Here is a 25680-nt window from a genome sequence, read left to right on the forward strand (position 1 = left end):
CTTTGTTCTAACTTGCTGTCCATGATGAAATAGCAGATGTGGTAATGCACATGGTCAGAATAGCACCAGCTGCACAGCTCCCAATGTGCACAGGACAATGTCTTTTGGTAAACTGACTTATGAAGGTCAATGCTCCATGTGACTGTGCATGCTGCTTTGCGCTGCCATCTGTTGACGTGTTGTAAAAACTAGTCTCAAATCTTTTTGATATCACATTGTATATGTGTGTATATATATATATATATATATATACAGTGGGGCAAAAAAGTATTTAGTCAACCACCAATTGTGCAAGTTCTCCCACTTAAAAAGATCAGAGAGGCCTGTAATTGGCATCATAGGTAGACCTCAACTATGAGAGACAAAATGAGAAACAAAATCCAGACAACCACATTGGCTGATTTGGAAAGAATTTATTTGCAAATTATGGTGGAAAATAAGTATTTGGTGAATATCAAAAGTTCATCTCAATACTTTGTTATATATCCTATGTTGACAATGACAGAGGTCAAACGTTTCCTGTAAGTCTTCACAAGGTTGGCACACACTGTTGCTGGTATGTTGGCCCATTCCTCCATGCAGATCTCCTCTAGAGCAGTGATGTTTTGTGGCTATCCCTTGGCAACACAGACTTTCAACTCCCTCCAAAGGTTTTCTATGGGGTTGAGATCTGGAGACTGGCTAGGCCACTCCAGGACCTTGAAATGCTTCTTATGAAACCACTCCTTCGTTGCCCGGGCGGTATGTTTGGGATCATTGTCATGTTGGAAGACCCAGCCACGTTTCATCTTCAATGCCCTTGCTGATGGAAGGAGGTTTGCACTCTCACGATACATGGCCCCATTCATTCTGTCCTGTACATGGATCAGTCGTCCTGGGCCCTGTGCGGAGAAACAGCCCCAAAGCATGATGTTGCAACCCCCATGCTTCACAGTAGGTATGGTGTTCTTTGGATGCAACTCAGCATTCTCTATCCTCCAAACACGACGAGTTGTGTTTCTACCAAACAGTTCTGTTTTGGTTTCATCTGACCATATGACATTCTCCCAATCCTCTTCTGGATCATCCAAATGCTCTCTAGCAAACTTCAGATGGGCCCAGACATTTACTGGCTTAAGCAGGGGGACACGTCTGGCACTGCAGGATCTGAGTCCCTGGTGGCGTAGTGTGTTACTGATGGTAGCCTTTGTTACGTTAGTCCCAGCTCTCTGCAGGTCATTCACTAGTCCCCCCGTGTGGTCCTGGGATTTTTGCTCACTGTTCTTGTGATCATTTTGACCCCACGGGGTGAGATCTTGCGTGGAGCCCCAGATCGAGGGAGATTATCAGTGGTCTTGTATGTCTTCCATTTTCTAATTATTGCTCCCACAGTTGATTTGTTCACACCAAGCTGCTTGCCTATTGTAGATTCAGTCTTCCCAGCCTGTGCAGGTCTACAATTTTGTTTCTGGTGTCCTTCGACAGCTCTTTGGTCTTCACCATAGTGGAGTTTGGAGTGTGACTGTTTGAGGTTGTGGACAGGTGTCTTTTATACTGATAACAAGTTCAAACAGGTGCCATTGATACAGGTAATGAGTGCAGGACAGAGGAGCCTCTTAAAGAAGAAGGTACAGGTCTGTGATAGCCAGAAATCTTGCTTGTTTGTAGGTGACCAAATACTTTATATTTTCCACCATAATTTGCAAATAAATTCTTTCCAAATTAGCCAATATGGTTGTCTGGATTTTTTTTCTCATTTTGTCTCTCATAGTTGAGGTCTACCTATGATGCCAATTACAGGCCTCTCTCATCTTTTTAAGTGGGAGAACTTGCACAATTGGTGGCTGACTAAATACTTTTTTGCCCCACTGTATATATATATATATATGCTGTACGTATAAAGTAAAAATAGAAAAAACACCGCGCTATTAGTACTCACAACTATAAATAAATAAATAAATAAATAAATAAATAAAAAATAAGTCAAATTAAGTCAAACTGAATCAGGAAAGCAGCTACCATCCAAATCAAATACTGGCGAAGCGCTTCCAATATGACATAGCAAATCAAATATTATATAACCTCCTAAATATAAGAAAGAGCTTAACCACTTTTCGTCTGGACACTTTCACCCCCTTCCTGCCCAGGTAAATTTTCAGCTTTCAGTGCTATCACACTTTGAATGACAATTGCGCGGTCATGCAACACTGTACCCATGTGAATTTTTTGCATTTTTTTGAGACAGATAAAACTTTTTATTTTGGTGGTATTTATTCACCGCTGGCCTTTTATTTTGTTGCTGTATAAATGAGTTCCCTTCACTGGAACTAAGGGGCCAAGCCCAACCTCTGAAAAACAACCCCATACCATAATCTCCCCTCCACCAAACTTTACACTTGGCACAAGTCAAGTACCGTTCTCCTGGCGACTGGCAAACTCAGACACATCCATGGGATTGCCAGACAGAGAAGCGTGATTTGTCACTCCAGAGCATGTCTCCATTGCTCTGAGTCCAGTGGTGGTGTGATTTACACCACTAAATCCAAGACTTTGCATTGCACTTGCTGATGTAAGGCTTGGATGCAGCTGCTTGGCCATGAAAATCCATTCCTTGAAGCTCTCTACGCAGCTGTTATATGTTCTGTGTATGTGACAGGCATTTACAATGAAACAACATGGGCAGCACTGATATTGAAAGACTTCTGGTTCATTTTCAATGCAGTTATGTCAGTTTGGATTTACTTCAAATTTATAGGTCCTTATTAAATAGCAAAACATCCTACTAAGGGTCCCAGGCAGTCTGTGTAAGTCTGTGAAACTGATCTAAGCTAACCTTAGTAATAATTCATCATAGTGTGACTCAATATTACTAGCGATGCTCAGATCACTCACACAGCTAGTTTTTCTATTGCCTACCTAATAGATGTACTGTGTACGTATGAGAATTTATATAACTGTATGTATGTGGTATTTGTATGTAACTGTTAATGATTTGCAGAAAAATAGCACACATAAGCAAAAAAGGCCCTCCATTTTGCTAATGCTCATAAACAAATGTCTATTTACATGCCATTCTAGTAATACATTGTAGAGATTGCTGTGTATGGAAATACAGCAGATGTCCTGGCACTGTACATGTAAATTAGAAAAAAAAACAATTTTTAAAGCAGCGGGTTTTGAGTGTTCAAAAACTGGTATTACTGAGATAAATGTGAAATAATGCTTATCTTTGCAGATTCACTCTAAGAATTATACTGTTGGAAATAATGCTTTTAAAGAAGGCTGAGAATTTTAAATTTCTTCTGTTTACAGTCCTTTCCCATAAGAAAATGTTTTCAATTTATAGATTAACACATTGGATGTTATTTGTCCCTTAGGTGACGGCGGATTTGCAAAAGATGCCAGGCTAAAAGCGCCCTCATCATTAGCTGTATCTCCAGATGGTACACTGTACATAGCTGATCTTGGCAACGTACGCATCCGAGCAGTCACTAGGAACAAGCCGCATCTGAATTCCATGAATATGTATGAGGTTGCCTCTCCAGCAGACCAAGAATTGTATCAGTTCAGTACCAATGGGACACATCTTCACACTTTAAACCTCATAACTAGGGACTATATGTATAACTTCACATATAATGGTGATGGAGATGTCATCTCCATCACTAGCAGCAATGGCAATTCAGTACATGTACGAAGAGATGCTGGAGGTATGCCATTATGGTTGGTGGTCCCTGGAGGTCAAGTCTACTGGCTTACCATTAGTAGCAATGGTGTATTAAAAAGGATATCAGCTCAAGGATATAACCTAGCTCTGATGACATATCATGGCAACACAGGACTACTGGCTACCAAAAGCAATGAGAATGGCTGGACAACAGTGTACGAGTAAGTAAAAAAAAAGAACTCTTTTGCGTAACAGTATGTTGCTTTTTAGGGTTTGAATGTTCAAACAAATGTAAGTTATGCAAATCCATTATTCAGCTTTAGTTTTTTGATATAATATATATTGTATGTATAAATGTTGACATATATATTGAAAATATGACTGATTGTGCTGGTCTTTTAAGAATAGTGATCATATGAAACCATTTATTATCACATAGTTGTTAGGCTTCTTTTAAAATAATAATAACAGAAATCACCCAAATGGCCCTGATTAAAATAATCCTTCCCCTGGAATGTTTGGCCTTGGCACAGATACACAAGGTGACACACACAGGTTAAAATGGCAATTAAAGGTTAATTTACCACATCTGTGCCTTTTTAATTGCAATTAGTGTCTGTGTATAGTCAATGAGTTTGTTAGCTCTGACATGGATGCACTGGGCAGGCTAAATACTGAGCTATATGGAGCAGAAAATAACTGTCAAAAAGACCTGCGTAAGATAATGGAACTTTATAGTAATGGAAAAGGATCTAAAAAAAATATCCAAAGCCTTGAATATGCCAGTAAGTACTGTTTAATCGTTTATTACAGTGTTACTAAACCCAGGACCCTGCATTTACTCTATCTGGTCTCCCACAGTACACACTATATGGAAATACAAATATTTCAGTAAAAATAAACTGCTAAATACTTTTTCTCATCAGCAGTTGGAGCAGTCTTGTGACTTCAATCAGTGTTTAGCAGAGCACTGATTAAAGCTTGTAGGAGGAGTTTTCTTTCTGCTCTAGTAGGATGAAGAATCCCTGACCTCTGTCGGGACAGTGCTGATTGGTCCTGTGCTCTTCACATGCACTCTCCCAAGAAAAAAAAACCTCTCTAGCAATACACACTAAACTAAGCATGTGCAGAGTGTCTCCACATGATATGTCTTATCAGGAAATAAGAGGGGGACACTAGAAGAAGGAGAGGATCAGAGAAGTCAGGATTTTTACACAATGCGGAGGATTAACCCCTTAGGTTCCACAGTGAGTATAAGAAGCATGCTTTACTGCATTTAGATTGGTTTTACTGTTGTGGGTTTAGAAACACTTAAAGAAATTGGAAATTCAGGGATCTCTTGACACCAAGCCAAGGTCAAGTAGACCAAGAAAGATTGCAGCCACAACGGCAAGAAGAATTGTTCGGGATACAAAGAAAAACCCACAGGTAGCCTTTAGGAGCAATATTACTCTAGTTGTGTCAAGGAGCACAATATGATGATACTTGAACAAAAGTGAGCTGCATGGTCGAGTTGCCAGAAAGAAGCTTTTACTGCGCCAATGCTACAATATACCTGACAACACCTTGACACACCTCACCAGGCTTTTTTGTTGCATTCACTACTTTGCACCTTTCTCCAGAAGAGAATATCCATAAACAATACTATGAAATTTACAGAGAGTGCCCTGGCATAGTGTAAAATCCTCAGTAGAGCACCTGTAACACATCTTCCACAGAGTACAGAATATCTCAAATGGTTTGGTCATCCAACTGTTGACCCCGCCACAGCCAACATCACCATTGTTTTTATATACATCAAGGCTAACATATTTAAGGGATGCACACTCCATCAGATCCAACTGTTCCTCATTGGGGATACATTTAAATAGCCATTCTATATCCTATATTCTACCCCTTTCTAATTACCATAAAATAATCAAATAATAATAGTAATGTAGATTAGACTAATAGCTAACCTAATGCCAGTCACACATACAAAATATACTGCATATAATATAATATTAGAAATGACTGTTCATGGTCATCGGATAACAGTAAATATGAATTCACTGGTGTTTACAATAAATTTTAATAGTAATAATAGATGTTGCTTTTTTTGTGTGCCATTCCTATGTGGGGAACCTTCTAGCTATCAGCCATGCTCTACAGATGCTCGTTGTTTTCTTACAATACAATATCCATAGCCATAGGAGGTAAGCAGCAAAATATAACCAACAGCAAAATATAACCAAGTTACCTCCTCCGCCACCATCTCTATCCTACATATGGGACGCTTGTCGCAAGAACACTTCTGTCACCATACGTATACAGCATGCATTGTACACAATCAAGAAGGAAGAAATCAGAAATTAACATTGTAATAATTTTTATTCTAAAGGGATGTTTTTTTGGTCAATGTCTTGTGATAATGGGCAGCATAGTGGCTAAATGGTTAGCACTTCCACCTGGCAGTAATAGGGTCGTTGGTTCGAATCCCAACCACGGCACCACCTGCCTGGCGTTTGCATGTTCTCCCTGTGCCTGTGTGGGTTTCCTCCCACACTCCAAAGACATGCTGGTAGGTTAATTAAATCCTGCCTAAATTGGCCCTAGTATGCGTATGTATGAATGTAAGTTAGGGATCTTAGATTGTACGCCCTTCAAGGGTTAGAGACTGATATGAATGTACAATATATATGTAAAGCGCTGCATAAATTGACAGCGCTATATAAGTACCTAAAATAAATAATCCTAAAAAAATGGATTTTTAATGCTAAAATAGCTGATTTTTTTTATGATGGCAGTGTGAACCAAAAACTATGCAGTAATCATGAGAGCCATGAGCACTGCTCATTTATCACTAGTGCTTCTTTAATGTTTGCTTCTTAAAAAAAACTTACAGCATATTAGTTGGTTAGTGAGTTTGCAGATCCCCTTAAGGGTTCGCAATAGCTCCAGCTGAGTCTTTTCTTATTAAATTCATTTTCTCTGTTCTTACTTAAGAACAGCTGCATTTTATCTGGGAGATGAATATTTCTCTGTTCAAATGTAGTCTTACCTCTTGCCTAGTGGCTTAGAAGCATTCAGTCTTTCTGTATCTTTTCCTCATTCGAAGTAGTTTTATAGAAGTCTGGATTCTTACATTGTTGTAAGAAGTATAGTTATATAGGAAGGACATATACCATCTTAATTATTCCATCTAGACGCTCAGCACGCCAGGAAATCTATCTCCCAGGGAATAGGCTTTGTGTAGATCATATTAACACCATATGTAAGTTTTGCTACAAAAGCCTAAGGTGTAATTAATTAAAATCTATGTATGGTGTACTTTTCTACAAAATAAAAGTAACAAGTTAGCAGCACCAATGGTGATTTTGAAATATATTGTAACACCAACTGAAATGTCAATTCACTGAAAAAGCACAATATAGATTTTTACCAGGTCAAGAGGGTAAGATTGCATTTGATTGGCTGCAATGGGCTACTGAACAGTGTATATTAATATTATTATTATTATTAAACCCCCTATCCATTTCCAGGAAAAAAAATTCTTTTAGCTTTGGGTAGATTAAGGTTGTTCATACATTATGCAATTTTCTTTACTTCAGCCATGGGTTGAAGGGAAACAAATGGCTTGATTCCCCCATCAACACAGTCAGTGTTGATGGGGGAATTCCTTCTGCTGCGCTATTGTATTCAGACAGCAGGAGATTTCCCCATCGCCAGAATACAGTGATCACTGCTGACAGCTATAGTCAGTGGCAGTGATCAGGCAGAAAAAAATGACAGGCTGATTGTACTGAAGTTGATTGATAGATTGACTTCTATACAACCAGCTTGCCCATAGATGGAGTTTTAAACACATGGGAAATGGTTAGAATTTGTCAGGATTTTATTTGCAGTCTGTGCTCCCCAGACACCCTTCCCCATGGACCATTGACAACTGCGCTTTTCATTTCTTGTCCTGCTGTCACAGAGACAGAAGGTTGGGTGAGATCTCTTCAAAAGGGTCATAAACATCAATATACCTGTTAAACGTTCTTACTGTTTCCATGTCTGTACAAAACTGAAAAAAAATGAAATAGTCTCACAAAAGTGAATTTTATCCTACAAAAAATGGCCTTGTCACTACTAGTCTGAAATTGATGGTCCTTTCTAAAGTCACTCATAGACTACAGCATTTGCTGACTAAGTTAATAACTAAACTGCTAAAATGTATTTAAAATGCACGTTCAGCTAAAACTGTTCTTCTAGTTTTGAAGTGAGTGAGGAAAAGTTGGAAGGCCTGTTTAGGGAATATTGCTATCTGGGGCTCTAGAGATTTCCCCTCACTTCTTGTCCTGCTAAAAATCTGTACCAGGGACAGGAACAGGGACACATACAATAAAAAAATCACTTGTGTTGCTGTTGAAGGGTGCCATTCAACCAAATACTATATATGTATATATTTAAATTGATTTCTCAACCATTTAAGGCTAATGTACTTTGTTATACTCATAAAAAGAGTAACACTGAATACTGGCCTTTACAAAATGCAACATTGAAAATAAGCCCTGGGCAGCACAGTGACTAAATGGTTAGCACTTCTGCCTGGCAGCACTAGGGTTGTGGGTTCAAATCCCAGCTACGGCACTACCTGCCTGGAGTTTGCATGTTCTCTCTGTACATGCGTGGGTTTCCTCTGGGTACTCCGGTTTCCTCCCACACTCCAAAGACATGCAGGATTTATATAGCACATATGTGAATATATGTGAATGTACTATATACATACAGTATATATATACTGTATGTGTAAAATGCTGTGTAAACTGACGGCGCTATATAAGTACCTGGAATATTCACTTTTATGAAGCCTTTCCAAAGAATTCCTACAGAAAACATTTCCAGAAAGATTACAGACAAAAAATGAGGTAAACGATTATGCAATTTAAAGGGGAATTAGATGGAACAATTCTCTCACACCTTTGAAAACCAGTGAAACCCTCCCTGTCATTCTCACGATTTGCCCCAGAAAATGAAAAGGTGGATCTGCAAATGACAAGACACAATAGGGCTCATTTACTAAAGGAATAGAGGCTGTTTACTAGGCAAATGAACGTTCACCTTAAATGCCCAATCATGTGTTATTATGTCATTTACCTCACACCTGATTGGGTATGCAAAGTGAACACAGCTTCACCATGTTCACAAACATTCACTCAGCCAATTGAGCATTCACTTTGCTAAGTGAACAGCCTCTGCTACTTTAGTAAATCAGCTCCCACAGTAAATCGATTCCTCCCACAGACTTTTTATTAGAAATTAGTTTACAGTGAAATATCCGCTATAAAATGGAAACACCAGTTGGGAAAAGCCTTTTGAGCAAAGTTGCCATTGGCATATGGTAACAATTTACTACATCTATATAAAAGATGTTGAAATTATGCTTTATAATAATAATATTTTATAAATTTCTAGTATAATAAATAATTATTATAGTAAATTATAATTAAATACTTGTATGATAAAATGTAACAATTAGCATTTTTTTCCCTAGTAGACCTTCATTTTGTTGTGTTCACTAAAACAATTTAATGTTTAAGTGAATACAAAAAAGGAAGATCTACTGTAGACAGTTTTAGAGACATAGCTATCACAGGGGTAATGGAAGATCTCAAACGCAACCACAGGAGACAAACAGGGTGTTGTGGCGAGGTTATTTGTCTTGCAAGATCACCATGGCAACATTAGACTGGAGATATAGAGGATTTCTGTAGGTGGGGGAAGCACAATTGTCTGTAATGGCTATTGATTTGTGTTCTAGCTTCTAAAGTTACCATGTTTTGATCACTTTCAGCATAATTTTATTCTCTTTATTATAGGAAATAGACCCAGCTGTTTTGTTATGCATTCAATATTTGTATTTTTTAGTGTACATCTTAGTTCTAGATTACATTGGAACTAATATCTGCACCCATTTCGAAAGTCTTGGATCAACACAGCAAATAATTGTTAGAGTGGTACATGGTTAATCAGCTAGTGTACAATGTACCCTCTTAATGGAATCTTAGTTCCTATTTCCTAGTAATCCCATTCCTTCATTACTTAAGGTGGGTTGTTACTGTGTTTTGTAAAATAACCCATTTCCAAATGAAACATGCATTAACAAATGCATATGAAAATGAGAAATGTATATGAGAATGCAAATTATTAGAACTTCTGACGTTGTCTATTTCACTCAAGATCACCACCCAGTATGTAGCATGTAGGTTTATGTTCCTGTAAGATCCTTGTTGTCTCAACGAGCTTGTCGGCTAAATGAGTAGCGTTTTTGCCTTAAAGCACTGAGACCCTGGGTTAATTTTTTTTTCTTCATTTAGTTTGTGTGCCCCATGTTTTTGTGTCTCCAGTCTCTTCCGAAAATCCAAAAATATACAGAAAAATTTAATTGGTTGGCATCCATCAAGTTTGTATGGCTGATAAAGAAAAAATAAATTTAAAGTTCCTCAGGGAGCATATTGACAAATGCTGAAGAATTAATAACCACTATATTACATAAAAGGGAATGAACCTAAAAATGGAGATTTGTTCTGTTATAAGAAACATCTAGAAATGTTATGTATGCCTAAGTAGCAGTAGTAAAATAATACCTTTTTGTCTCAAATTCCATTTAAAAAATAGCAATGCACCTTCTGGTATGTGAATATCCATTGGCACTCCTGTTCTTACAGCTTTATAGCACTGCTGCCTATGGTTGCTGATCTGACTAGATTTGGAGTGAGATTTGATGATGTTTCTGGAGAGAAATCTGCACTTCTTACACCCCCTGATTTTTCTTCATTCATTCTGTAAATCTGTGCTTTGTGAACCCCTCCTGCTTCTTTTTTAATATTCCCCATCAGTCATCAGTTCACACAGCATCAGGGCTCTGACATGGGGAAGCAAAAACCCGATTCTCTACCAAAAACGCTGCCTGCTCACAAAGACAGAATGCAGAAAAAGGCATGCTAAGTTAGTGATGGGGAAAATATCAGCTATAGGCACCAGTCCTCTCCTCCCATTTGTCTTTTTTTGGGTAAAGACTTCAGCAGTTAGGTCTTTTTTAATAAAAGTAGATAAAACAGTGGTGTCACTAGGGTTGGTGTCAACTGGTGCAGTGAAATATGGTTTCACCCCCAGGCAACAAGACAGCAGCTGAACAACAGGAGCAGGGAGGAAGGTGGATTTTGGCTATGCTATGCAATATGTTTAGTCTAGATTTTGTTTCTTCCCCCTCCCTCCAGGGTCCTCTGGGCTGGGTCTACTATATAGCCTACCACAGAGCCCTGCAGTGATGACAGAGAAGAGAAGCAGGGCTCTGAGGAGACTAGTAATTTATTTTTAATGTTCACTTCTCCCCCCTAGCTAGCTTGCCACAGTGCCCTGTCCAGCAGGACAGAGCAGTAGACACTGGGCAGGCTAGTGCATTGGGCTCAATCCTGTCTAGCCTGCCACAGTGTGCTGCAGGGCACTGGGCAAGCTAATTGCAGGCTGGCCCTTTATATCACAGCGACTTTTGCACTCCACAGACACTATATATATATATATATATATTATATTGCTTTACACGCACCAAAATTTTAATGGAATCCCAGTCTTCGTCTGTAGGGTTCAATACTGAGTTGGCCCACCCTTTGCAGCTTAAGAGCTTCAACTCTTTTGGGAAGGCTGTCCACAAGGTTTAGGAGTGTGTCTATGGGAATGTTTGACCATTCTTCTAGAAGCACATTTGCGAGGTCAGGCACTGATGTCGGATGAGAAGGCCTGGCTCACAGTCTCCACTCTAATTCATCCCAAAGGTGTTCTATCAGGTTGAGGTCAGGACTCTGTGCAGGCCAATCAAGTTGCTCCACCTCAAACTCGCTCATCCATGTCTTTATGGACCTTGCTTTGTGCACTGGTGCAGAGTCATGGCATGAGCAGGAAGGGGCCATCCCAAAACTGTTCCCACAAAGTTGGGAGCATGAAATTGTCCAAAATCTCTTGGTATGCTGATGCCTTAAGAGTTCCCTTTACTGGAACTAAGGGGCCAAGCCCAACCCCTGAAAAACAACCCTACACCATAATCTCCTCTCCACCAAACTTTACACTTGGCACAGTTCAGTCAGACAAGTACCGTTTTGGCAACCACCAAACCCAGACATGTCCATTTGATTGCCAGACAGAGAAACATGATTCGTAACTCCAAAGAAAACGTCTCCCCTGCTCTAGAGTTCAGTGGCAGCGTGCTTTACACCACTGCATCTGACGCTTTGCATTGCACCCCACTTTGTCATTTTACATGGCCTACTACTTTGTGGCTGAGTTGCTGTTTTTCCCAGTTGCCTCCACTTTGTTAGACAGAAATGGCACTTAGTGGATTGGATTGAGACACTATAGAAAGACATGTTTGTTCATATTTCATGCCAGAGACTTACAACCACTTTAAAGTAGATGTCAAGCCAAAATGAATGCTTCATAGCATGGTAAATGTCCTTTATCCTGTTTGCATCCACTTCCTGTCTACATGCATGCACTCCAGCAATGGCTACCTGGCATTTCTTGGGGCAGATTTCCTGATGGGATGGTGATTACAGTGGACCATGTTTGTGTACAATGTGTTAATATGGTCACTTGTAGCCTCCATCAGAAGCCCATAGTAACAACATAGGAGCACAATATGGAGCAAAGTATTGTCTTTCTATAACAGAGAGTGTCTGAAAAAGCACCTTTATAGCATGATCAGCAAATATTTTAATGATTTCTGCAGATTTATAAGTGTTGAAAATTACTTTTGGAATACATGTTGCCTATATTAGATATTAGTGATTGGGTTTACATATAGTTTTATGCTTTAGCTGTGTAAGGTACTGTACATCATTAAATATTTTTAGCAAATGGAATAACTGTCGTAAACTTATAGGAAGAATTGGCCCTAGCTGCCGTCCTCCTTGCTCCATAACTTGCCATGGATTGCTTCAATCCCAAAATCGCGAATTATGGGAAACTTAAGGAAGCACAGGTAGTGGCCAGATGACTTCCCATGGGCTGCCAGAGAACCATAGTTAAGCATTTCAATCTACAGTAATACCTCCATTGTGAAATGGTACACATTAGTGTTAGACCTCCTTTGTAAATATGTTATGTGGTCCAAGGAACACCTACCCTCCTGCTTCCACATAACACAAAAATATGGACTAAGAAACAACCCGAGCTTCTTGGTGGAGCTACACAAAGACACCTTCTAGATATGCACTGTATTTATTATTACAAATATGGGTGTAAGAAGGAATTTATGTGCTCTAGCCTTCCAGTTTTCTAATAGCCTATTTAATCCATCATCTTACATTATGACAAGTTGACCCATTCTTCACTTTTTAATTAATGTCATGTACACTACTTCATGATATACTTCCCATGGACTTTCATTTCATCTGCACTATCAGGCACATTCATGTAATTCATTGCCATTCTTTTTTTGTGTCATTGCAGTCCTGCAGTCCCATCCCAGCCTTTCTCCTGGCAGCTGCCAAGGTACCTCAACCTAGTTCCACCATCAGCCACAATTGATATTTTAATGTTATTTCCTTTGATTAATTCACATATGGCAAATGTGCTTCCCTTGTATGATAATAACCAATACAATAGATGTCAAAAATCCATTGTAAAACTGTCCAGTCCACAGTAGGTGTAAAAGTAATATGGAGCAGCAGGCTTTTTTATGACCTGGAGAGACTGGTAGAAAAATATGGTGGGCCAACAGGGGCGTTATTAAAAGCAGATTGTGTTCTGTGACCCCAAACGTAACAGAAGATCCCTGTACAGCCTTATTAGAATATGTAAGGTTCACTCTTTCATCATTGCAGTTTATCACATACTGTTGCCTACCTTAGCTTTATCATCAGGACATTTTTTTTTCTCTTGTATTTATTATGTTCAGTATCACAAAGAAAAACAAAATAACCAGTAAATATGAAACATTGCTTTTCAGTGTTTCATACTTGCCATTTGTGATAACAATAGAAATCATATTATGTTTTATGTAATCTTCTATGTACTGGGTGTAATTCTCTCAGCATCTATTCATACAATGTAAATGTAGATTCTGCATAGTACTACTTCTGTTATTCTGTATGCTGGGTGTAATTCTCAGTATCTGTTGTTATTCTGTAAAGATGGAAGCTTCATGGTGCCACTTCTCTAATTCTGTATGCTGAATGTAATTCACTGTATCTGTTCTCATTCTGTATGTATGAAAACTCCACAGTAGCACTAGCACTTCTCTGGTTTTGTACAATTAGTATAATACTATGGTAACCAGTATCTGATTTAGGGCTCTATTCACACCAATGCAGGTGCAATGGAGCGCTCGTGCTTTTTGCACAATTGCGTGAACCACGGTTAGGGTTGAACTGCCCTGTGCATGAAATACACACAAAAGAAGTGTGGGACCCCTTTAAGAAATTGCACCATACCAAAAGATATGGTACTTTGTTGGCAAGGTGTTTTGGGGTGCCCATACAGCTGCATGTGTTTGTGTGCTGCAGGAATGCATAAAAATTTGCGCACATTCCTTCAGCGCACAAATGTGAATCTATCCTAATTCTGCGTTATTGAAGATTGCACAGTACGGTTGTTCTTGCCCTGTATGCTGGGTGTAATTCTCAGTGTCTGTTCTTGTTCTGTTTGTATGGACTCTGCACAGCAGCACGTCTCTTGTAATGTATGCTGGGTGTATTTCTCGGTATCTGTTCTTGTTCTGTTTGTATGGACTCTGCACAGTAGCACGTCTCTTGTAATGTATGCTGGGTGTATTTCTCGGTATCTGTTCTTGTTCTGTTTGTATGGACTCTGCACAGTAGCACGTCTCTTGCAATATATGCTGGGTGTAATTCTCGGTATCTGTTCTTGTTCTGTTTGTATGGACTCTGCACAGTAGCACGTCTCTTGTAATGTATGCTGAGTGTATTTCTTGGTATCTGTTCTTGTTCTGTTTGTATGGACTCTGCACAGTAGCACATCTCTTGTAATGTATGCTGGGTGTAATTCTCAGTGTCTGTTCTTGTTCTGTTTGTATGGACTCTGCACAGCAGCACGTCTCTTGTAATGTATGCTGGGTGTATTTCTCGGTATCTGTTCTTGTTCTGTTTGTATGGACTCTGCACAGTAGCACGTCTCTTGCAATATATGCTGGGTGTAATTCTCGGTATCTGTTCTTGTTCTGTTTGTATGGACTCTGCACAGTAGCACGTCTCTTGTAATGTATGCTGAGTGTATTTCTTGGTATCTGTTCTTGTTCTGTTTGTATGGACTCTGCACAGTAGCACATCTCTTGTAATGTATGCTGGGTGTAATTATCAGTATCTGTTCTTGTTCTGTTTGTATGGACTCTGTACAGTAGCACGTCTCTTGTATTGTATGCTGGGTGTAATTATCAGTATCTGTTCTTGTTCTGTTTGTATGGACTCTGCACAGTAGCACGTCTCTTGTAATGTATGCTGGGTGTAATTCTCGGTATCCTGTCAGCTCCTGCACACTGCTTTGTATGGCTCTGCATAGCAGAGCCATACAAACCAGTGTACTTACAGTGAAGCACACACACAGCCCAAGTAGTAAAACAGCACACAGTTAACCCTTTGATCGCCCCAGATGTTAACCCCTTCCTGCCCAGTGCCATTAGTACAATGTCAGTGCTTTTTATTATCACTGTATTGGTGTCTTTGGGGATGTCAGTGACACCAAGTCCGTTCCCCCACAGTGTCAGAATGCTGGCCGCTGTCCCGCTATAAGTCGCTAATCACCGCCATTACTAGTAAAAAAAAGCAATTCCAGTAAATATACCGCCATTTGTAAACGCTATGACTTTCACATAAACCAATTAATTTACACTGTTGGGATTTTATTTAGCAAAGACATGTATCAGAATACATTTTGGCCTAAATTTATGACAAAATTAGATTTTTAAAAAAAATTTGTTACTGGACGTTTAATAGGAAAAAGTTTTTTTATAGCGCACAGGCGATCAAATACCACCAAAAGAAAGCTCTATTTGTGGGAAAACTAAGGACATAAATTTTGTTTGGGTGCAGCATTGCATGACCGCGCAATTGTAAGTTACAGTAACTTATTGCTGTATCACAAAAAATGGCCTGGTCAAGAAGGGGGGGTAAATCCTCTGGAGGGCAAGTGGTTAAACTACAGTCACTCTCCGACAACAGGTACACATTGCCCCGATCTTCTAGATTGATATATGTACAGTGGGGATCGAACGTTTGGGCACCCCAGCTAAAAATTTGTATTAATGTGCATAAAGAAGTCAAGGAAAGATGGAAAAATCTCCAAAAGGCATCAAATTACAGATTAGACATTCTTATAATATGTCAACAAAAGTTAGATTTTATTTCCATTATTTTACACTTTCAAAATAACAGAAAACAAAAAAATTGCGTCTGCAAAAGTTTGGGCACCCTGCAGAGTTAATATCTTGTACTGCCCCCTTTGGCAAGTATCACAGCTTGTAAACGCTTTTTGTAGCCAGCCAAGAGTCTTTCAATTCTTGTTTGAGGTATCTTTGCCCATTCTTCCTTACAAAAGTCTTCCAGTTCTTTGAGATTTCTGGGCTGTCTGTCACGCACTGCTCTTTTAAGGTCTATCCATAGATTTTCAATTATGTTGAGGTCAGGAGATTGTGAAGGCCATGGCAAAACCTTCAGTTTATGCCTCTTGATGTAATCCCCCGTGGATTTCGAGGTGTGTTTAGGATCATTATCCATTTGTAGAAGCCATCCTCTCTTTAACTTTTAGCTTTTTCACAGATGGCATCAAGTTACCATCCAAAATTTGCTGAAATTTTATTGAATCCATTTTTCCTTCTACTCGTGAGATGTTCCCTGTGCCACTGGCTGCAATGCAACCCCAAAGCATGATTGATCCAACCCCATGCTTAACAGTTGGACAGAGGTTCTTTTCATTAAATGCTGTGCCCCTTCTTCTCCAAACATACCTTTGCTCATTCCGGCCAAAAAGTTCAATTTTAACCTCATCGGTCCACAGAACTTGTTTCCAAAATGCATCAGGCTTGACTATATGTTCATTTGCAAAGTTCAAACGATGATTTTTGTGGTGAGGACGTAGAAGAGGTTTTCTTCTGATGACTTTTCCATGAAGACCATATTTGTACAAGTATCTCTTTATAGTGGAATAGTGTACCACAACTCCAGTGTCTGCCAGTTCTTTCTGGAGGGATCGTGCAGTCAAACGTGAGTTTTGAATTGTTTTTCTCACAATCCTGCGAGCTGTTCTGTCTGATATTTTTCTTGGTCTTCCAGATATTGCTTTAACTTTCACTGTTCCTGATGACTGCCATTTCTTAATTATATTCCAAACAGAGGATATTGACATCTGAAAACGCTTTGCTATCTTCTTATAGCCTTCTTCAGCTTTGTGAGCGTCAACTATTTTCAGTTTCAGTTTTCTAGACAACTGCTTAGAAGAACCCATGGTGCTGATTGTTGGGGCAAGGTCAGATGAGTCTGGGCATTTAAAACCTTTGAGATTGACATCACCTGGTCTTCCCAGACAATGATTGAGAACAATCCATGACACTGGCAGGTCTCAGCTTTGCAAAGGGGCAGTGCATGCTATAAATTCTGCAGGGTGCCCAAACTTTTGCAGACATAATTTTTTGTTTTCTGTTATTTTGAAAGTGTAAATGATGGAAATAAAATCTAACTTTTGTTGACATATTATAAGAATGTCTAATCTGTAATTTGATGCCTTTTGGAGATTTTTCCATCTTTCCTTGGCTTCTTTATGCACATTAATACAAATTTTTAGCTGGGGTGCCCAAACTTTCGATCCCCACTGTATACTCTGGACTCAGCTTTAGCTCTGACTTGGAGCAAGCTTCCATAAACTAAAGAGATTGGTGCAGTGGTCAATAGACGTGCTCTCCCTAAAGTGGACCTAACACATGTACACTTACTACCAGAGGCGGACTGACCATTTGAGCACTCCTTGTTTAAAGTATAACTAAAGGACAAACTTTTTAAAGTTTTGAATAGAGTGCAGAGAGATTAGAGAACCTGTCAGTTTTTATAGTTGTCTGTGCTCCCATTAGGGAGATTCACCCTCTCGATTTGTCCTGTGTACCATTATCATCGAAAGTGAACGTAAAAGAAAACCCCAAATTTTGGGTTGTCCCCAAAAAAGTAATAGAAGGGAAATTTTCCAATAAGGACACTAGTTTTTGTGTCCGGGGGTCCCCAAGGGATTCCCCTAATTTTCAGGGATTTCCTCTTACTTCCTGCTTGGCTATGGGACAGGAAGTGAAGGAAAATCTCCACAATGGGACATAGATGGCAAAAGAAAAAAAAAATCAGATAGGGTTATAACCCTCCCTTCCTCAGTTTTTCCCTTTGGGACTGAGACGCTGGCTAGAGTTAACACAGTCGTGTAAATCAGTCTGTGCAGTTCTCCACTGTATTCACAAAGGTTTGACACAAATCAGCCACCTGCCACAATGTTTCACATTACAAATGTCCCAATATACAGTGTTGCAGTCTAATCTGACTGGTAGAGGACAAACTGGGAAACATTCCTGGCTGTGGCAGACTGGTTACATCTTCCAAAACTAGGTAAAGCTGCTGTGTTTAAAGCAAAGTTCCACTCAAAAAGTGGAAGCTCTGCTTATTTGCCTCTCCCCCCTCCACTGCCATATTTGGGGGGGAGTGAATACCTGTTTTTGACAGGTACCCGCTCCCACTTCCAGCTCAGTTCACCGCGGCGAAGTGAGCTGGAAGTTCAGCCCCCTCCTCCCTCCCGCAGTCTCCTGGGAACTTTCACAGGTCCCAGAAGACTGTTGGACCAATTAGGAGGCCCAGCAGGCACCAGGTTGTGAAGTCAAAAGCTATCACAGCCTTGTGCCAACAGTTAATATGCCGGCACCGTGGAGGAGAGAAGGGGAGAAGGGACGGAGCAGGTAAGAACATTGCTGGATCTTGGAACAGGCAAGTGTTTGTTTATTAAAAGTCAGCTGCTGACTTTTAATAAATACAAAAACAGCTGGAACTCTACTTTAATAAGCATAAGGTAAGAGGCTATTGTCAGGGGGCTGATCTGTGTCAGACATTTGCGAGCAGAGCCAAGAGTTGCACAGACACCAAGGTTTATATAACTGTGTCACTTCTGAGTTACCATCTCAGTCCAGACAGGGCTGCTGTTACAAACCACAGGGCCCCATACAGCTAACCTGACAGGGCTCCCCTCAAAAAAAAAAAAAAACACCGTTTACTAGGCTTTAGTTATGAAGGAACACAGTGAGTGATTGGTACCAATCACTCATTTTGTTCATTCAGGAAAAGAAGGGGCTGGTAAATGTGACATATTTACTGGACCCTTCCCCCACTCTCCATCCTGACAGGTCCTATTGTGTGCTTGCAGCTGCCCGTGAGAAGGAAAGGAGGGGGTATGAGCAGCAAGGGGAAACATATGGTGCACAGGGAGGGTGATGGGTGGGGCAGGGGGCAATAACTGGAACCAATCCCCTGCATGGCTCTTTCTGCAGCAGTTGGAAGCTAGTGGGAGGGAGAGGAGAGGAAGATGTCTGCTGCTGCAAAGAGAGCCATACAGGGGATCAGATCCCCTGTCCCTCCCTGCCCACATCTGATTCACCAAGCTGCCTGGGCCCCATACAGGAGGACTGGTGGTACCCCCTTATCCACAGCCCTGAGTCCAGGTAGTGAATGCTGAGCATAAATAGTGTCTGAACAAAGATGGCTCTGCCCTTCTGAAGTGAAAAGCAGCATTGTCAGCGAGAGTACTGTGATCTCTATGAGAGGTAATACATATCTGGAAGTTTTACACATAACTTACCATGTGTGCACTTACCAGGAACTATAAATCTGATGTTATGCCTACTTGAATGATAAAAGATCTAGAGCTCTCTAAACGATAAAAGAGCGATTTTGAATAATTAGGGCCCATAAGCTACACGCTGCGCATGCAAAAAGCTGTCAGTGAGCTGTTGTGAGGGAGCTTGTTTCAGCAAATCACATGATGAACTATTTTCTTCCCTCTTTAAAAAAAAAATATTTGACGTGCACACATTGGCATTCAGGCATTGGCAGTGTGTTGCAGTACAGTGTGATGACATTCAGTGCACTGCAGAAAAATACAGCATGTCTGCATTTTGTGCACCATGCCAGCTTGTGCTGTGAACGGGGCACATAGAAAACATTTTTTTTCTATGTGCACTTTTCCTTTGCAGTGGGTGTTGCAGATTGTAACACGTCAGAAATGTATTTGTGCAGACTACAAAGTTACTGAGAGGTCCATGTTATGTCATTATAATTATTTATAAATTAAATCCCACCAGCCTGTTACTGGTAACCAGATGGGGCTCTCTCAGTGTGAATATACTGTATACTTCCAATGCAATCAAAGGTAACTGCAGAAATGGAATCATTCTCCTTTTCCTTCAGAAACTTCCCTGGTGGAGTCTTGTCTTTTCTTGTTAGACACTGCCATCTAGTGATGGAATTGAAGAAGGACACCCATATCTAGTTAAACAATTAATCACAATAAAATACCTCTACATGTATACCATCTGATTGTTTATATATATATATATATATAATTTTTTTTTCCTTTTTTATTTGTTTTCATACATTAAACTGAAACGCTTTGAAAGCAAATGCATATTTATTCAATGTAAGATACAATAATATATTGTTTTTTTTGTTACTTTCATCTGAAGTAAATGTAAGTCGTGGAGACCTTGCCATGAACTGTTTTGTAAAGAACAGAAGTACCTAGCACATCTTGTAAGCTGTGCGGAAGCTATATTTTCTGGAAGGTTCTTTGTCAAGCATGCTCTCAAATAAGGCTAGGTTGAGACTGTTGCTCAGACATGGAGCTCTGTTGCACAGCCTGGATAAAAAATAGTTGTATGAATACAGCTGTATTGAGAGCTTTTGTTAGAATTCAACCTCTGAGACTTTTCTTCCACATCACTGGAGCTGACAATATCTGACACATTTCTACAATCTGTCACACCAATCACATGCACAAGCCGAGGCCGTGTCCTGAGATAATTCCAGCACTGATAACTTGTAGATATTCCTCTAGAGATTATTATCTGCTATGGATCACGAGATTTTGTTTCAACGTATGTTTCCGTACCAGAAGAACACAATAAAACAATGAGACAAAAATGTTTACTGAATAATAAAAACTGGAGTAATATAGAAAAATAAGGTCTCAACTTACATTTTACACCCTGCTATAGATACTGGCATATGAAAACTGAACCAAAGATGGCCCAGCAAACCTTTAGCAGGTCGTAAAATTATTTGTCTCATTTTGAATAAGCACATGGGAAGTATTTCTACTTTGCTTTTGGCCCGAATTTCATAAATCCGCCCAATGTTGCAGATCTAATGTACCATATTCTGTTCCTTCCTTATATGTTTTCTTAAAAGCAAACACTACTGAGGTGGTTACCAATTTAATCAACCTTAAAAAAAAATTTCAATTCTTTTAGAATTATAAAGTGTTTATTTTAATATTGATCATAAAAAACAATGAAAAAGGATACACATAAAACACTTCACATTTCCTTTTACAGCAAACCTGTCCTTTGCCAATTCAAAACAGATTAATTACATAGCAAGCACCCCCCCCCCCCTCTACGCCTGCTATTGTTATGTCTTCTGCTGCCCTTTTCCTCCAATCAAACACCTGGATACAAATATGAGGATACAAGGCGCTTTCTACTCCCTCACACAATTATGTTCTTAACGTCTGAGAGGATAATAGTCAGGTTTGAGCAGGTGTATTGTGGACAGTGGAGGGTCCTCAGACTTGACCTGAGACTTACACAGGATAAATGTGATGGTATGAAAGCTAATGGAAGGTTGGGAGCAGCAGATATGAACTGCTATACAGCACACCTGTTACTTCTCCCTAAATGGTCAAAGGACAGTTTTGCTTTTAGGAGAATGTATAGCATGTATGCATATACCTTCTGTATTTGCTTATAATGTTTTAAAAAATATGTTTTACAATATTTAGTTAGTTAAATTTGAGTGATTGCACACAGTATGAATATATCATGCTCATATTTACAGCCAGCAGATGGTTCCCCTTTCCTTGCTTACATGTGTATTCTTAACTGCTCTGCTGAACAATAGCTTCTATGTCTTGTTTGTTCAGATGGAAACATTTAAAGTTTCAATAAGAGAGAAAATGTCTGAAGGTAAACAGCTTTTGCTGTGCTGTCTTGCTATGGATACTTACAATGATCGGTCAGTCTTGCGTAGTGGATGCATCCTGTATTATATGTTTATTTGGAAAATAAAGGTTTTATATAAATAGTTAAAAAATGCAAAACATCAGTTTAAAAACCTATAAACTCAAAAAGAGGGACTTCCCCTGCATTGAAAAGTTACATGCTTCCTTTTATCTAATCTAACATTAAAGAGCAGTTCTACTCACCTTATTCCTCACACCCCCATCAGATAGCACTCTCCTCTTCTCTGCCGGTCCTGCATGTTACAAAATGACATCAGACCAACAAAACAGCAAAGGAAAAAGGTTTCAGGGGAGGAAGACCGTGGGAGTGAAGGATAAGGTAAGTAGAACTTTTTTCTCTTCCGTGTGTTGCCTAGATGAAAACAAGCATTCAACCCTTGCAGTGCAGGGAAGCACCACTGCAAGGGTAACTTTGGATTTTCCCCAAAATCCAGCTTTAACCTTTACATTCAGAAAAGTAGAAAATAATTTCCTGATCTCTTCATTGCTGGTCAGAATAATTTTGTGACTCGGTTGATAACTTTGGTTGGTAAGTACAATGAGGGGTACAGTAAGACCTGACAAAAAGATTCAATTGACATTGGGGGAAAGATAATTATATTTTTTGCCTCCAACTATCAACACCAGCCTAACTGTAGGAAAAAGCTTCTCCTAATATCAACAAGTTGGTCACTACTGTTAACAAAATTTAGGAAAATGGAGGGTGTGGAAGACTGTTCTATCCAACACCAGGAAGTGAAATGTCCTAAAAATTGGTTTTACTGGCTTCAGTTCCAATACTCTGATGAATATAAATCTATTTTGTTGAGTTAAATTGAAGATCATCAGAACAACAATGCAACAACTGCTCTCTTTACTCTCCCCCTTGCATCTCTCAGTCTTTCCTCACACTTCTCTCTCCTCCAACCCTATCTACAGCTTTTCTGTAAGTACCCCCCCGCCACCCCTTCCCCAACATACTGTTGCTTTTAACTAAAGTAGAGACAACAAAGTGGCTCTCATCCCAGGACTTATACTAATTATCTTATACAAGATGCCGTTCTCAGAGGAGAGAGAGAGGAAAGTCTCCTGAGAAAACTGTTGACATACTGAGACACCATTTCTAGTTAGGCTTTTTTCTTGTATGTTTGTACTGCTTATTCATTTACTGGATCTACTGTTGTATGTTCTTGGTATGAGCCATAAATAAAGAAAATAAATACTTCTCTAAGACTAGAGCTATCTCAGTGACATCACTCTGGCATCAGTTTTGTACAGCACAAAAAAAACTGTTTTCCCAAAATGCTTACCAGCTACCCTGCAGAAAAACAAAATGGCACTATCTAACAATTTGCGGAATAGTAGGAATGAACTGCTTCTAGACATATCTGTCCATTTCTATATAGAGTATGCTTTAATATGGAGACTCTTATATATAAGAGTTAGGGCTGCACTTTACAGACAGAACTTGATGAAGTAATTCAACTTCCATATATATTTGCAAAACCTCTCTTTTTACACAAATTGTTGGACAGTGCCATTTTGTTTATTTTTTTTTTTCTCAGACTAGCTGGAAAATGTGCTGAGAAATCTTTCATTTGTTTGTGCTGGAATCAGTTTGAGAAACTTCTGAGATAATTTCAGTTCATTGACAGGTGCATTTGATCTCCTTCTCTTTAGTGTGTTTGTAGCTAGGAAAAGATCACCTGCAATTGACGAAATGTCTGTATCACGATGTATAGCATTGTGCTACTTGGTTGGCCCTATATTGAAATGGCCCTTTATTGTTGATGCTGTTGGTAGACTTTTTTACTTTGTTTTTATGCTCCTTCTTATATAGGTTGTTAGTACAGTTTATCAGTTAGATTGATCATATGAATGGTCTGTGTCATCACAGCAATCAATGACCTGTTGTCTTTGATGCTGTTAATTTTGCAGGAATTCTCTTGAGCTTGGTACAAAATCAACAGCTGCCCCAGTGGATTAAAGAGGTCCATGCAAACAGCATAAACAAAAGCATTTATTGCATTTTTTTGGCAGTTACCAATGATTAACACAGTTCAGTACTCTGGTACAGCTGTTATGACATTTATAAATCATAAATCAATAGTGTATATTCTATCTTATTCTATATTTTATTGGAAAAGTGGAAGACTAGCTGCATGATATGTCGATGGAATACAATGCATACAACATCTGTGTGGATATGTAATAGATTTTTTTTAGCAAATTATGACTTGGTGTTATTTAAAAGAAAAAAAATGCATTTACTGTATACCTGTGGAAAAATGGAACCTTTAGCCTTTTTTGAAAGCTAAACTCATGTGTGTATTTTCTTGTACTATTTTAAGGTATGACCCTGAAGGACATTTGACAAATGCAACCTTTCCAACCGGAGAAGTCAGCAGTTTTTACAGTGATATGGAAAAATCCACTCGAGTTGAGCTAGACACTTCAAACAAAGAAAATGTTATCACCACCACCAATATATCTGCAACAAGCATTGTCTACGCATTAAAACAAGGTAGTGTGGGCGATATGACAAAACAGGTCAATGTTAACAAGAAAAAAAGCTATCATTATTCCTAGCAAAGGTCATGTTTATTTACCTAGTGCCTGTATAGTCACTGCATAATATGCCTTTCCAGTGTCATTCACATTGATATTTATAGATTAGATGCAAGGTGTTTGGGCTGATTGTGATTAACACTAACTTTCTCATTATTCTAACTGTTGTTAATTTATAAAGTGCTTGAGGATTTAATTTACATAGACAACATTCTGAAGCAATAAGTAAAAACAGCCTTAGCTTTGCCATGGATATGAGATGGTGACTACAAAATGTGTTACAGGATGTCTTTTTATATACATGCACAAGCATTTAGAAATAAATGACAGAGACAGTTGGCATTAGCCTAATCTCCAGGGAACAATACTGACTGTTTGGAAATATCCATTACCATATCAGTTAATTCTCTCTAATGCTGGGTATACACAGGCCAAAAATCAGCTGAAAACAGTCAGTTCGGCAGGACCTGGTAAACTTTCAGCCTGCCTGTACAGCTCCATGTCTAACCGACACTAACCAGTCATAAGACCGGCTTCTAATGGGCATGCTGGAAAATCAGCTTCCAATCAATGCTGGCAACTAAGGCTGTGAGTGCTGATCAGTGTGTCCTGGAGGGGTGGGGGGGTCCCCTGCACTAACATTGCTTGTGTTAGTAAAGCAATGTGTCAGGTGTTTTTTTATCATCCTGCTGGGTCAAAAAAAAAAAAACCTTATAGTGTGTGTCAGACTTAAATCTGGGTACACATGGGCTGAAAATGGTCAGTTCAGCAGGAACCAGATGACTTTGTGTACAGCTCCTCATCCGACAGAAGCCAATGGCTGCCAGCACTGATCAGTGTGTCCTGGTGGGGGGGTGGTCCCCTTGTCAAAGTGCAGTAGCTTAGTGGGGAGATCGCCGCACTATCATGGGGTGTGTTAGTGGGGAGATCTGTACGTTTTTTTTATTCAGCCCTCTGGGTCGAAAGAAAAAATCTTGTGTGTACCCAGCATAAGGCTTCTTGGCCGCGGGTGTTTCACAGTGTCTATAGATATGCAATAAATTCTAGATTCAGTCATTACTAGCCAGATTGCGCTTCTAAATGTAGCTTAGTCTCTCTTAAACCCCATACACACAATGAGAATATCAGATTAATTTATCAGCCTTTTTTTGCATGTTAGTCTCATATCGAAACTGAAGAGATTACTAAAGTTATGA

The 25680-nt window shown here is 39.4% G+C and overlaps 1 protein-coding gene across 5 annotated transcripts in view; it reads left to right on the top strand.

Moving 5' to 3' along the window:
• Positions 1 to 25680, top strand: part of TENM1 (teneurin transmembrane protein 1) — a 947931-nt gene that overhangs the window by 853349 nt on the left and 68902 nt on the right. For all 5 annotated transcript variants that reach the window (XM_089678299.1, XM_089678298.1, XM_089678300.1 and 2 more), the window contains 2 exons: positions 3357 to 3867; positions 24268 to 24440. In XM_089678299.1, coding sequence (XP_089534425.1) covers positions 3357 to 3867; positions 24268 to 24440 — 684 coding nt within the window. The remainder of the gene's footprint in view (positions 1 to 3356; positions 3868 to 24267; positions 24441 to 25680) is intronic.

Source organism: Staurois parvus, unplaced genomic scaffold (genome assembly GCF_062004578.1).
Source record: "Staurois parvus isolate SC_StPar_1 unplaced genomic scaffold, SC_StPar_1.0 ptg000202l, whole genome shotgun sequence".
NCBI classification, from domain to species: Eukaryota; Metazoa; Chordata; class Amphibia; order Anura; family Ranidae; genus Staurois; species Staurois parvus.